This window comes from Aedes aegypti, chromosome 1 (genome assembly GCF_002204515.2).
Source record: "Aedes aegypti strain LVP_AGWG chromosome 1, AaegL5.0 Primary Assembly, whole genome shotgun sequence".
NCBI classification, from domain to species: Eukaryota; Metazoa; Arthropoda; class Insecta; order Diptera; family Culicidae; genus Aedes; species Aedes aegypti.
In genome coordinates this window covers 198380006-198395481 of record NC_035107.1, presented here as the reverse complement: position 1 = coordinate 198395481, position 15476 = coordinate 198380006, and the positions used below count along the sequence as shown (strand labels likewise).

Sequence of the window (15476 nt, the reverse complement as noted above, 5' to 3'; positions counted from 1 at the left end):
AGAGCAGCAGCGATGCCAAATTGTCAGAGCATCGATTCTGTATTATTGACTAACACGAATTATTATAAGAATGAATACCTGCAACAATTGCAGTAGTCAAGATTACTGTATTAGGACAATTTCACTGATGAGCAACACAGTGGCGTAGCTAGGATTTTTGGGGCCCAGTGCGGAATCAAATTCGGGGCCCTTAAAATTTAATCAAGACAAATGGCTAGTAGCGGCTTAGTATCTTAAAATATGAACTTAGAGACCTCATGCCTGAAAAATGTGATAAAAAAAACTAATCAGGGACGACGTTCCATTAAAGATTACTTGAAGAATCCAACCAGTAATATCACAGGGTATTTCTAAAAAACATCTGTGAGTATTTCTAGTTATGTTACGCCAAAGATAATTGTATGTATTTAATGGTTTTCTGAGATTGAAATTTAAGTGTTTGCTTGAAGTTTTCTTCAGTTAATAACACATAGATTCCCTCAGGAGTCCATTGAGCAATTCCTTCGCAAATTGCGAATTCTCCCCAGATTTTTGTTTAGAACACCTTGAAGAATTCATTTTCTATTTTTCCAAAGATACCCACCGAAAATACTCCAGGGATTCAAAGATCGTTTCTCAAGAATATGATCTTTCTCGGAACTCATTCTTCCATAGAATTTAGAGAGAAACTCTTGAGGTTCTTTCGGAGATTTTTTTTAATTTCCATCAGAGTTTCATTAATATAGCAACTAGAAATTTATCTAAAAATACCTTGAGAGATTTTTCTCAAGCATCCTTTGAGAATTTCCAACAGGATTATTCCAAAATGTTTCAAAAAAGTTCTCAAAGAATCCAGGATCTCTGAAAGAACGGCTTCAAGGAGATGTTTAGTAAATTTTCCCAAAATAACAGGGGAGAATTTCTGAAAAAAAATCCAGTGGATGTTTCTAAACTAAATCCTTAAGACATAACTGATTCTGGTCAAATATGTGACAAATTCCTACAAGAAAGAAATCTTTTAAAAATCTGCAGATTTTAATAAAGACCCTGAAATACTGATGAAGTAACTATTGATGAATTGAATTGAAGGAACTACAGGAATAACTTATGTAACATTTTATAGTATTAAACCCTAAATAAACAATTAAATTGGAGAATCCATTGAGTATTTCCTTCAAAAAATAATCGAGAAATGTTCGAAAGAACTCAACATTTCTTTTGAAGAAAGGTATGAGGAATCCCTGGTTGAATTTATAGTAAACTTTTTGGAAAAACTCCTAATGGAACAATTCATGAGACAATCTGTAGGATAATTAGTGAAGGAGTGATATCAAAATGACACAAAGTTATACTGAAAAGAATAACATAAGAGCTTTTCAAGGAATTCTTGTTTGGTTTCTACAAAAAAAAAATCATTTTTTTAAACACCAGAATAAACCTATGTACAATTTCTTGGAAGTATTACTGAATGAATATTTTTCTAATTAATACTAAAGAAATCTGTAAAAGAATTTCTGGGAAAATTAGCGGTGTTATCCCATTGTTGGACTGGAGAACGATTTCATGTAGAAAATATGGAAGTAATTTGAGAAAATGTGATATTCTACAAACTTGTTTTTATGATGCTAAGAGATTCAAAATTGGTTATAAAGTCATGAAGGCTGTACTAAAGGTCATATTTCATAACTTAAAAATTAGCTTTCAAGTCGCTTGCGCCACCTCTGAGGTTTCCCTTTTAATGTTATTTGAATTCAGAAAAACATACGAATTTTTGGGTTTGAGAGCTTTCGAAAAATAAGCTGCACCCTATGAGTTGAATGAGAGATATGAACTCTTTAGGTGTTCTTTATACAATGAACTTTTAAACATTTCTCTTGAGTTTCCCAAGAAAAAAAGCTAGGATGCATAACATGCTTGGAGAGGTTCTTAGTAGACAAATGCCTAGAGTAAACCCTAGAGGAAAGTCTGCAGTATAATACTGAGGACAAAATTAACATTTCCGTGTATCCTTAAGAGCAGTGTGTCTCCAGTAAATACGCGGATGCTTTATCTTATTCAGATTTTCTAAATTGTGGTATTGATTATATTAATTTTGAATCAAATTCAAGGCATGTTTGATTTTTTCTGAAACTTTATCTACTCCAGATGCAGAAAAACTATATAACTTTCATATGCGACATGCTTTAGTTGAAATTTCATGGTTTAATATTAGAGATGGTCGGGTCTCGGGTTTTCAAACCCGAAATCCGACCCGTACCCGAACCCGACGGGTTCGGGTCGGGTTCGGGTTTCAAAATTTGAAATTTTTCGAGTTCGAGTTCGGGTTGGATTTGAAGGTTACAAAATTATCGGGTACGGGTCGGGTTCGGGCTTACAAAAAGTCGGGTTTGAGTCGGGTTTAGGTCGGGTTTGGATAGAATTGTGAACAAAGTAACAACCTAAAAGCTTCCCTATGCATCAGAAACGATGGATATACCATTTTTTCAACTCGGGTTTTATTCTGGGTTTCCTTACAAAAAAAAAATTGGGTTTTGGGTCGGGTTCGGGTTTACACAGTGAAAACTTTTCGGGTTCGGGTTGGGTCCGGGTTTGCTTTTCAATTATTGTCTCGGGTTCGGGTCGGGTCCGGGTTTAAAGAAATAAAATAAGTCGGGTTCGAGATCTCTATTAAATATTGATATAATCGATTCAACATTTTATTTAATTCTCTATACTAAATTTGTTGATTCTTCAAAAAATAATAAGTAGTTTTGTAATATCGGAAGTTCTTTCAGAATTGTTAATTCGTATACATCTAAACTGAGTAGTAAATAGCTGGGAGGGAGAAACCGATACGAAATTTATGTACGTCACAGTGAGCCGAGATTCTGCTGCCACAAAATGTCACTGTGAGCTCAGATCTTGAGCACTGGACTAACATGATAAAAGCGCAAACATATTTATGCTCAAAACATATTTTTGCACTTCATCAAAGGTGACAAAAATCAAACTAAAATCAGTTCAAAAGTATTCAAAAGTAAAGTCACGATAACACATTTTATTATGATTGAATACAAAGTATTAAAATACGCATTTTTTTACATTTTAAAGTAAAAATAAATATTGAATGCATAGAATACTGTGGCCCTTTTTCCATGTTAGTCCAGAAAGATCGAAGGTACACAATAAAAGAAAACTAGCGATTTTCATCAAGTCTGACTTGATTGTCGTTGGCAAACTGGATCTATCTTGCGGATTAAGAAAAACTTTGTTTAATATTTTGTGTGTAGTATCTGTGCCTCCCTCCCAGGTAAATAGTACTAAATTTGGTACATAAAACAGCATACAAGCTGGTTGACTCGCAAACAAGTTGACTGAAATCGGTGTATAATGCATTTAAGTAACCAATTTTCGAAAACCTGGCGTGCTATAATATTTTTTTTTAGAACAATGAATTAGGCAACCTTTAATTAAGCAAAAAGCGATATTTTGGTGCTTGGGACCAAACTTGTTGTACTGAGTAATTTGAAAACAACGGAAGCATCACTGAAATGTTCTAAATCTGCGGAGAAAAAATCCTTAGATTAGGTTGCACAGAATTCATTGGGAAATGTCTCCAATTAATATCTGTATTACCAAGAATTCTTGGTAGAGAATTGTGACGAGAAATCTGTTGAGGAATTTCTAAATCAAGTTCTTAAAATGTTTTTGGAGAAATTGTCGTAGAAAACTCTTGATGAATTTCTGAAGTTATTCCTAGCATTTTAACTTGAATCCTACGGAATTGGCAACGACGGAAGAATTTTTTAACGAAAGTGGGAAAATATATTTGAAATTCTCAGCTCCAGGGCAAATATTAAAAGCAACTAAGGAAATATTTTGTAGATTGTTTGTGTAAAATCTTGGAGGATTTTCCGAGACTTTTCAGAATATTTCTGGAAATAAATTTTGGGGAAATTGTGAAGGAAACCCTGGAAAATTTGTAGGAATAATTCTCAGAAAAAGCACAAGAAATCTTTTTAAATGGATCAGTTTACGATATCTGAGACCCAGGAATTATAACTTGAGCATTTCTTTTGTTTTTCAAGGACTCGGAGGACTCCTTAAAAGTTCTCCCAAGAAATTTAAAGGTTTTTTTTTTAATTAATTTACGGTTTTTGGAAGAATCACAAATAATGATATTCAAGCTTTGCGTTAAAATTAAAAAGGTGCTCACGAGTTAATGACAATTTGACTATTATTTAGTATATGAATGACTTAAAAATAACAAAAATCTCTTTAATTTTTAATTCCGTAGATCTACATAATTTCCCTTAGATCTGGCATCACTGCAAAATAGTCAGCCAATCTACTCCACCCGAAGTAAAACGGTAGCGCAAGACTCACAATTTATGCACCGCTTGAAGCAGTAATTTAGCAATAAACGTCTCTTAATTTATGCAATTTACATTCGCCGCGTGGTCCTAACATATACACGCTACACACATCAGGTACAAGACGATCATTGTGCGCGCGAAATTAGGTTAGACGGCGGAATCGATGAAGTGCAAATTTTACAGAGCTCTGTACGTGAGGGAAATAAGGACCTCACTATGGGCGATTAGGCGTCTAAAATTCAGAAAGAAATTACTTGTTATGATAGGATTTTCTTGATGGTTCTCTCATTGCTAATGCTTCTATTATGGTTACGATGAATGGAAGCCAAACCTAAAATTTTCAAGAGCACAAATCTGCAGAACCAGACATCCGTTTCAGCTGGAAACTTTATCGATTAATCACTTGCTGGTGGTAACCAATCGATTAAGTTTTCAGCTCAAACCGATGTTCGGCTTTCCAGATTTGTGATCTTGAAAATTTGAGTTTTGGATTTGATTCATCTTCACCTTAAGATATTCCTGGAATATTTGAACAAGATCTATTGTTGTTTTTTGGTAAAGTTATTAACTGAGAAGATAAAGATGACTTCAAGGGATAATTGAATAACGCAAATATCATTCATTTACGTTAGTTTCAAAATGTATGATAGCTTTCGCTACGTTAGTTGTACAAGTGGCCTTAGCGACAAAACTCATCATTTTTCATTATTAATCATATTCAAAAGACAACTTGTTTTTGAAAATTACACATGAAATTTATATCACCAATTTGTTTGACCCCCAGACATTATGGAAACTGCCCATAGTGGACCTCGAGCATTGAATCACGCATGTATAAACTTTGGGAACGTGATCGGATGTGTTCCGTCGAAATGGATGTGAGATTTCTGCTCCCGATGGAGAAGATGAAGAATTTGTTCGCCACCGGAGGAGGTTTCCGTCGGATCGCGTGGTTAAATTCCGAGCACGTTCCGAACGCTTAACTCAATTCTTTGGCTATTATTGCAACTCGAAGCAATGCGTGAGCGAAGTTTTTTTTTTCGTCTGTTGCGGCAATCGGAAAAATATGGCCATCGAGTTGGGTAATGGAATTTTGCGGGAAGTTTACATGGTCATAAACATTAATCGCCTTTCGATGCGTGCTTTGGCAATCGAGAGCTGTGGTTTTTCTTTATGGCCTCGGAGGGTTCGATGACGTGGATCGTCGATTAGCGATGTCAATTAGGATAGCGATATAAATTGTGATACATGACAAATTCCACCCGGAATGAGACGAAATGATAGGAAATCGTGTTTTGATAGTCTTCAGAATTGATTAAATTTTACACATATGTTCAGTATGGTAGAATAAATGTTTTCCACAGATAAATCGTTTATTTTGACTCGAGAATTACTTTCAAAGATAGCCTCTCAGTTTTTTCATGCAGTTTTGTTTTTGAAAAACTCTAGCTCTGAAACTGTTGATATTATAAAATAACCTTCTATGGAGAAGTTGTTGTTAACCTCTTAACCACAATAAAAAAATAGTGTATTTTAATTTTTTATTACTTTGGTCATTTTGGTTTTGACAGTTCTCGACTACCATTCTTCCATACGCTTGTGTGAGATGTTTGAGAAATTTGAAAACCAAGCGTAGCGCAATTAGTGAGAGGAATACAAACATCAGTGTCGCCGCTCGACGGCATGTACGAAAAGTTGTGTCTGTATTTTCTGCCACAGGCGCCAACAGTTAGCATTTAACGATGTAAACTGATGTTATCCTATTGGTATATCAGGGTATAATTAACAGAGTTGTCTTTTTCACTTTCATGTTTTATTAGCTGTAATTCAATAAATTTGACCATTTTCGATCCAGTGTTATTCAAATATTTCCATGTAGTTATGGCTATTATGACTATCCACGTTACTCTAGAGTAATTTCCTTGCTGTTTCCATCGGTAATTTGTCACGTCCTAGGAAAGATTGACTGTCATCATCATAAACTGTAAATAGACACCTAAAGAGGGTGATCGCTCATTCCATACAAGACAAGAGATTAACAACGAATTTACATAGGTTATTAGATTCAACTTTGATAGGGAGTCGAGAATAAGATTCAGGAGAGTAGGATAGAAGTTTACGACCACACAAGTCATAGTACAGCGTACACCTTGTGAAACGTGGAACACGAGTGCACTTACCTCCGGCAGCTCCTAGAAAATGAAAAGGTTTACCAGAACGGAAAACAAAATCAAATCGAACATAAAAAAAAAAATAGATACATTGAACGAAAAATGAGGGAAGGTACCATTTAACATAGTGTGAAAAGTGTGTTGGTGTGTTATTGGGAGACAAATGATTTGTATTGAACACGACGTTATCACACGTTGACAAATCACACAAAACGGTGGTGACAACAACGACAAATCACAAAACAGCCGCAAACGGGATAGACCAATCGGGCCGCGTTCCGTCATTAGGGTGATTGTGTGTTAGTGTGTGAGTGTGTAAACGTGTGAGTGTGTCAGAAAGTGTTAAGAGTTTGAGAACACAAATTGGTTGGGAAGAATCAGAACGTATCAAATTAAAGAGAATCGGAAAAGAAAGACACAACATCAAACGAAAAATCAAAATTGAAAATCGGATCAAAGAAGAAGAGGAGGAAGAGAAGAGAAGAAAAGAGATTCGTTAGTATTTCGGTAGACATTTTCGGTAGAAAGAAATGGAAACTTCAAGTTTGTCAACAAACGGTTAAGAGTGGAACTAGTGAGGTTATATTGTTTTTTCTCTGTGATTGTAACTGATGGATGCATTATATGACGTACGTGGTGGTGGTGATAGTGGTATTAGTGATAGTAAAAGCTGCGGCTTTTTAAGCAATTGCATTTGGGCTAATGTTCCAGTATTGGTGTTCACTAATCGAATCTACGTGTCTGGTGTAACATATGTAAATTGGCAAAACACTTTGGGGAAATTTTGAAGATAGTAGATGGAATTTGAAAAATAGATAGTGAAACTACATGAAAGCAGTTGCTGGAATTTTTATTTTAACTTAACCGTAAATACTAATCTAAATCAATGGTGGTTTCGACGAATGTGAATTGTTTGGCTTCTATACTTTTTTTCAACAAACGGTGCATTTAATAACTAGGACAAGCTTTAATGAACAAGCGTTAACAAGAAAACCATTAAAAACTGTAGATATCTTACCTTTAGAGCGTTTTAAATATGACATTTATTCAAAGAACAGTAATTGTTATTGAAAAAAACAACATAGATTATAAAAAGAGATGATCAACACTATACACATACGATAATGAGGAAAATATTTCTAGAAAGTCGGTTTCTCGCTTCCCACACATAAAATGATGTTACGTCCTCAGTTCGCTTAATTAAATTCAAACGACTCATTTTTTACCAGATTACCCAACATGTTCCCTTGCACATTATCGTAAACATGCAAATAAGCGTTGTTTTCTATCGTAAACGAAATACAAGGCAGTACTTTGTTGCTGGTCTGGATATTAAACTCCTAGGTGCTCTTATCACACATCGCGCCGTTTTCCTGTTTTAAAATTTTAACTACCAAAGTCGTTCAAAGATCCCCCTGTCACTCTTTTCCTTCGATGTAAAAACCTGTAGCTTTTAATTTCTCCCAAATGACGTGGTGGCCATGTTGCAGCAAACACGACGAGGAAGTTTTTACTCCAAATCATCATGATGACAACGAGACAACCGGTAAACGAGCGCCGATGGTGACAGCTGCCACCACCACCGTAGTGCTGCCATCTATGGTAACTGAGTGATAAAAAAAACCCTGCACGCCCGAATGCATGCAATTTTAGCTTTCAACGCCAGAAGCAGAGTCCGTTTGGGAGATATCTAGCGGAACAGTGTGTTATTACACAAACCGGTTTTTAGAAAGTTGGAAGAAATAGGAAATGTAATTAATTTTCCCACTGCATGGTAGGGAGATGAGACCGGAAATGACGACGTCGCCGTGAGGGTGATAGTTTGGGGACGAACTGACATGCAGAACGGTTGACGATACGGTGGTACTTCTAAAGTTGTCACTCGCCTGAAAGCAATACTAGTTATGTATGAAACATTGTGTGTGCGCGGCTAGTGAAGATTGACGGTGACACAGACAGATGTCCTTTGGTGAAATTTGCATTACACATATTCAGCTGGAGCAATCGTGACATACGTGAAAATTTATGAGCCACATGATAAGCTTAGTGTCCAGCCATGTCAGAGATTTGCGAGGTATCGCAGTAATGTATTTTATTTGTTGATTGGTCTGAATATTTTCAAATCGTAGAGGAAGTTTTGCGATGTTGCTCATGAGGTAAGTTGCTTGATATAATAGAAGTCCATAATCCAAACTATTGAAAATGACGCGATTAAATTATTCACATCGTTGAAGTTAGCATGCTTATACCTTTGATATACAGTCGCCTCTTCACATCTTGATATTGAAGAGACCATCGAAATAGGGAGAGATCGAGATAAGGAACAAATGTTTAATGAATACTATATTGAAAAACATTCCGTCATCAGGACAATAATAAACAAGCAGATGTCAACTCGCGTTCCAAAATTGTTTTGAATCATTTGAATCTAGTCTAGTCACCTTTGACTTTGATCATATCGAAAACGAAGAGAAAATTGGGAACAAAAATCCACAGGAATGCATCGAAATTTGGAGATATTGAGATAAGGAGGACATCGAGATATAGAGAGAAAAAATGTATGCAGAGCGAAGGGACCGAAAAAATCATCGACATTGGGAGAGATACCGAGAAATAGAACATCTTGAAGTGAAGAGTCGACTGTACTTGAATTTCAGGCCCCATTTTCAACCTTAGTATGGACCTTGGGTCTTTTTAGTCCCATTTCAAAACTCAAATCAATGTAACTTTTTATTGAAATAACCAAGCAATATGAAATTTTCTGATAATTATTTTTTTGTGGGAAATTTTATTTTTGCGGAAATAATAGTTTTAAATGACCTCTAGGGGAGCTTCCATAAAAAAGTTACAAATTGATATTTTGAGTCGTTTTGACCAAAATTGTAAGCATTTCTCACACCATGTGTGTTTTGTTTCTCTATTTTGACAGTTTTCTCCTCTCTTCTCTCGCTTCTCACGGACGGAAAAAGTTGCCATCAGCAATAAATGAGAAAAATCAAAGTATTTCAAGTATCGCATCAGATTTTTAAATTGCTGTGGTGAGTATAAATACAATCAAAAGTTTGTTTTGGAACGGGCTCAAAAAAGCCAACAAACAACAGCACTGTGCGTGAAGAAGAAATGATTCAGTGATATTTTACAATAAAAATCACAGCAATAATTACGTGTTTGCGTTCAAAAACTGATAAATTGTGAAAATTTGTGTTAAGAAACTACCCCTCTGCGATAAGGCTAGTAACTTCAAATGAACATTTTGTGTGATCGATATCGATAGCACTGTGGGAAGTGTAGGAGAGGGGATCGGAAAGTGAAGGAGAAAGTGAGGTGCCATATTGAAGGCCATTTTGGTACTCAAGCAAATATGTCCGTTACTGATTCACCGAAATTCCGAGATCATCCGCACAGTCAAAACTACCCGCACTATCAAACATACCCCATTTTACTGTATTTACTTCTAAATGATCAATTTCTACAGAATGACTCCTATTTAATTCATCGAAAGTATAATGTCACTCACAATCCAATTTGAATATTTGATTGGGATATCGAAAACGATTCGAAAATCATTTTACTGAAAGGTTCATTTCAAACGGTAAGCCACCCTTCAGCAAAAGAAACGTGCAAACGTCTATAAGCAATAATGCATACATCTCCCCTTCCGTGCGATATTGCCTTTCCGACCGATGCATTAGACCCTCAATTGTTCTCCATTATTCAATCCACCCAGTCCTAAATGCTCCCATTGCCACAGCACGACCACCCTCACAATTGAGTTTATACAACTTTTAAGAAAGCAATTTAAGTTTCTCACACAGAGCACCATTTCGAGAACCCCTCCTCTGCGAGCTTTTATGGCGCGTATAGTCACACGTATTTTATTCACTTCCCCAACACAGCGACAGCGGAAAACGGCGACACATGCCGGATCACTCAAGTTCAGTTCACTTGTGTTCGGTGGTAAAGGAAATGGCAACCCCTCCCACCTTACGCGCCCTCCCCTTCTCAAATCGAGTGGTGGGTGTGTGTGGTGAGTGCAAACACAAGCCGAAACGTGGGAAAAGAAATCCAAGGAAATGCATCATCCTCATGTTTTTAGCTGTCACTTCACCACGCAAAATGGAACGGAAGAGGCATTTTTTTCCGAACAAGGGCTGCAATCAGGGCGTTGAACACGGGAGGGGTTCGAGGTATTTGTTAACCATTTTTATTTTCAAGGATGGGTGCAAATAAATTCATGCCGTAAAACGGAGTTACTTTGAAAATACGTTATATGGTTTTCAGTCTATTATGCCTAAAAACGGAGATTACCTCTTTCATCCTCAACAATAATTAAAGTGGCGCCAAATTGGCAACTATATCGAAGTTCTGCTATCCGGATCGCTTTTCAGATTCTACGCCCGTGTTAATTACCAGAGCGGAAAAATTCTATATGTTGACTTATGCTGCCGATGCTGTGGGCAATTTAACGAGAAAACGGAACACAGTTAATTCCCCGAGAAAGTGTCCGAAACGTCGGATGAAAACGTAAAATCCGTTTCTGAGCATAACAGACTGAAAGCCATAACCTAGACTCTAGAGTTTATGATTACAGTAGTTTCCACGAAAAATTTGAAAATACGTTTAGGTTTGTAGGTGCAGCTCCCATTACTTACTCTTTGAAATAGCGGAATTTATCAGTTAAGAAAAAGGAATACGAAAGCAAATTATATTAGTCTGACACTTTATTCCAAAACATTTCCAGATTTAAGGTATATCATTCAAGCAATACAAATAAATGGTGCCGTAATCCGATGATAAACTGATCAGGTCGGTTTCAAATAGCAATTCCTACCAAAGATGCTGAATGCCTCGTTTTGATCACACACATTCCATTTTTCTAGTTTATAGATGTTTAAAGTAATTTGTAACAATTTCATTTTTTTTATCTTACAAAATCGCATTTGCACAGAAATGTTCACAGTTTTTGAGGTGTAAACTATACTGAAAAAGTCAGTATTAGACAATCCATTGGTGCTAAGCTTATATGTAAACTTTGATTGTATGCATAATTCAATTATTTATAAAAAAATATTGTTTTGTAAGCAAATGTAAACTACTGAACGTGTTTTTGACATCATACAGCATAACAAGCAGTTTTAACAGTTTAACAATAAAAAAAACCGTTTATTCTCTGGAAACGTGCCTTTTTCAGGAGATTTTTTTAGTTTTAGGCGTATTATGCTTGTTACCGATGTTTGAATTCTACAGGGTGTTCAATAAGTTCGAATACACTATATAAATGAGGTAAAAATCAAAATACAAGATATTCTTATCCAAACAAATTTCAATTGAAGCAATGTTTATTGAGAAGGTTTAGGCCATATTAGCTGGGACCACCCCCACCCCCTTTTTGTGCTTTAAGTTTCTCAAAAGAATCGAACGCGGCATGCACCTGGTCCATCGGCACCAGTCCCAGATCTTTGAAATGAGCCTCTTAATTGGTCCACAGTGCTCAATTGATGTTCGCTCTGCTTAGCCAGCATTTACGAACACTCATAAAAGTCCAGGGGATTAAGGTTTGACATTCGTCATGTGGGCACCGTCCTGTTGAAAGACGTAATGATACTTCCCGTAGTGCGGGGACAAGCCTTCTCCAGAACCTCGGTATTGTAATACGCTGCGTTGATTTTCTCGGTTTTTCTCGAAAAACACTAGTTTGGATACGACCCCCCGAACCATCACCGACGCTGCGCTTTGGAGCCGCGTAATGTTTATGAGAGACGGGGGGTATGCTAGCGAACATCGGCACCCACAGTTGATCAATTTGGGTACTGTGCGACTGTTACAAGACAAAGAGTTTATCATCAGAAAACACTAACTCCTGAGCTGCGTGTCGCGAAAGTATCAGTTTGGCTCTGTCCAGCCTCTTTTTCGTGGTAGCCTCCGTCACTCCGTGAACCTTGCGTTTTGGGTACGGCTTGTATGCCAGGTCCTTTGAAATGATGGAGCGAGCAGTCCCGATCGACACATCTAGGTCAGCAACGGTCTTCCGGATCGAGCGGTATATTTTTCGGCGAACCCGGTCCCTCACCACATTGCCGGCTGCTGGAGTCCTCGGCAAACGCGGCCGTCCGGAACTCACACGATCTGTCTGCTGAGCCCGTCTCTCGGTACCGACGGATGGTGGTATAAATGAAATTCCGCTTCACCCCGCGGGATTTCAACCGCCGGAATGTGTCATTGGGTTGCTCACCTCTCGCACAAAACTTTACTAGGACGTGATACTCTTTCATCGTGCGTGGTAATCAAACAACAAATGACAGCAAGTCGACATCATGTACGTCGGTTAGTCTATATACGAGCAGTGCTGGAAAAGTTCGCATCACGAAGCAGCTCACGAGTGTATACCAACGCAAAACAAGCATCACAGACTCGGGAACTGGCTAGGTGTGAGTAAGTCCACACCCGTCTGCTCGGGAGAACATGTCAAAAGAAGTAGCAACAAGCTCGGGAGCGTTTACTCGCGAGTAACCGATCAAGGTGTGATTTATTATGGTTTTGACAGACAAATTAATAGTATAACCATCATATCGACAGCAAACTACTAGTTTACAGTCAAAAACCCTTGAAAACAATAAATATCGGAGGAGAAGCAGCTTTTTTCCCAGAAGCACAATATGACTCTGAACAGCTCCGAACACGTTCGCGAATCACTTTTAGCTTCAGTTACTCGGGAGCCGACAGATGCGAGTAAACCAGCGCTCTGACGCTCGGGAGCGTTTGGTTTTGTTTTTGTTCCAGTTCAGAAGAAGTGTTCGCCACTTTCCATCACTGTATACGAGGCTAAAGCAATACACAGAATGCACATGGTGCGCACCTACACAACAATGAAAAGTTGTATTCAAACTTGTACATGAAATGGTCAAACACAAGTTACAAGAAATTTGACGTTAGTTTCAGAATAAGGGGCCAAAGTTAAGTAGCAGGGTTCTGAATTTTCGTATCAAATATGCGAAATCTACGATTTTTCGTACGTAAGGAGAATGCTTTTTTTCGCTTCCTCGCGTGAACATCTTTTATCGCTCACACTAATTTTCCCTGGAGCTACGATGGAGGATAACCGAAAATCACACTCCACTCTGTGGATAATTTGTTTTTCACTCCATCATATTTTCGCTCACCAGCTGCTCCCGAGAATTATAACTATGTGGATAATCAAAAACTAGTGCCGGCGACGGGATTCGAACCTAGAACATTGCTAAAAACAACCGCGATGCGTGCACGCTAACCATGCTTGACGAAAGGAGTGGTTAATTTGGTGCATAAAAGCAACTGCTGCTCGTGGCGATGGATACAGGAAAAATTCTCCATGGATCGGAGAAAGAGAAAACAAACTTCTCACAGCTGCGGAAATGTGCAATTATCTGTATTCGCTTTGTTTTGTGGACGGATAAAATCGCAAGGCAGCTGATCGCTGATAATTGCTGTGAGGGATAAATCCATTATCGTGAGAGTGAGTGAGAATTCGGAAGCCTGTTAAGTAGACAAGGAGAGTTTTTTTTTGTTAAACTTGTTTTGTTATATGGTGATCAATTTAGCCCCAATGGGTCATTTTCATTGCTAAATGTTCAATCTAGTTTTATGATATTGCATTGCATATTATAGGATGAACAATCAGGATTGGGATCAATTTGCCCCCTGGATTACGATAGTTTAGAATTTTGAAAATACTTACATTTATAACATATATATCAGTACTTGTTCTAAAAATATAAAATGAGAAGCTTCAAGACATAGTTCAGGGATAATCAGATTATCATTCAAAAAACAATCAAAGTTACTCCGTTTTATGGTACCGAACAAACCAATTCAAACAGTGAGTATTCACACCCCCTTCGCAGCAATTCGTCTATGCCTCTGGAAACTACAGGAAATCAACGATCTTATTTTCTTGAAATCTAAATTGCTTGGGAAAATGCCCTCCGGCCCGCAGCGACGGCACGAAAATTGATAGCGAAAATGATGTGAATTCTCCGGGAGCTAAAAGCTTTCCGCTGTTTGAAGATTTCGATTGCTTCTTGCGCCAATTCCTGCAGCCGGAGCAGGACCTGTGGGGAAGGTTCGAATTGACATGAAATTGGTCCGATGGGATGCCATCATTTGTGGCAATCATACGCCCCACCCAAGCCCGAGGGGAAGGAAGAGACGCGGCGTGGAACAATCAATTAGCTGCTGTCACTTTTTCTCACCCTCAACCGCCCCCGTATCTTGGTGATGATGCCATGTCGGATGTGGATGAAGTCGAGAGCCTGGCAGCAAAGCGACTGAGTACGCAATTGACAATTATCGCTTCCGACTTCTGTACGGGCGTCGTCGTCGTTTCTCGCAGTGTATTGAAGGTGCGAGTTGCATAAGGGCACCAAGGAGGAGGGGGCGGCCAACGAGACGACGACGTTGTCTTAATTATTAAAATCAAAGTTGCGCTCTGCTCTCTCGGTGTTGACTTCCGCCAGTGCCTTTGCGCGCGCTGTGATTTAATTGAAATTTTATTACTGTAATTGAATTTGCGATGCCCGCCAGGAGAGCTGCGATGGTAGACTTCCGGAAAATTAAGGAAAGCTAAGAAGAGGTTGCTTGGTTTATTAGGATGATGGTAGAAGGCAATATAAATGATGTTCAAACAAATACTACGATTTCCATCAATAAAAACGTCATTGGGATCAATGAGAAATCCCTTTCAAATATTTCTAGCAGACCATCAATAAATACATCCTCTATTGTTATTAGACAGTAAGGAGAGAGGAGAGGAGGAAAGATCCAAAAATTTCCATACCACCAAAAAAACTTCGATTTCAATTATCAGAATTTCTATTGATGTTGTATTATCTGATAATTAGTCTTGATTTTTCTATATTTGATATGACATTCAATTCGTGGGTTCTAGCCCAACCGGAACGCGTGGTTTCGAAGTTGAACGATTAAAATCAAATAC

The 15476-nt window shown here is 37.9% G+C and overlaps 1 protein-coding gene across 13 annotated transcripts in view; it reads right to left on the bottom strand.

Annotated features, from left to right (window-relative positions):
* LOC5569269 (complexin) overlaps nucleotides 1–15476 on the bottom strand; it is an 865751-nt gene that overhangs the window by 213895 nt on the left and 636380 nt on the right. For 10 of the 13 annotated variants that reach the window (XM_021856799.1, XM_021856811.1, XM_021856763.1 and 7 more), the window contains one exon: nucleotides 6515–6526. The exons of the other annotated variants lie outside the window; for them this stretch is intronic. In XM_021856799.1, the coding sequence (XP_021712491.1) occupies nucleotides 6515–6526 (12 nt within the window). The remainder of the gene's footprint in view (nucleotides 1–6514; nucleotides 6527–15476) is intronic. 13 annotated transcript variants of the gene reach the window in all.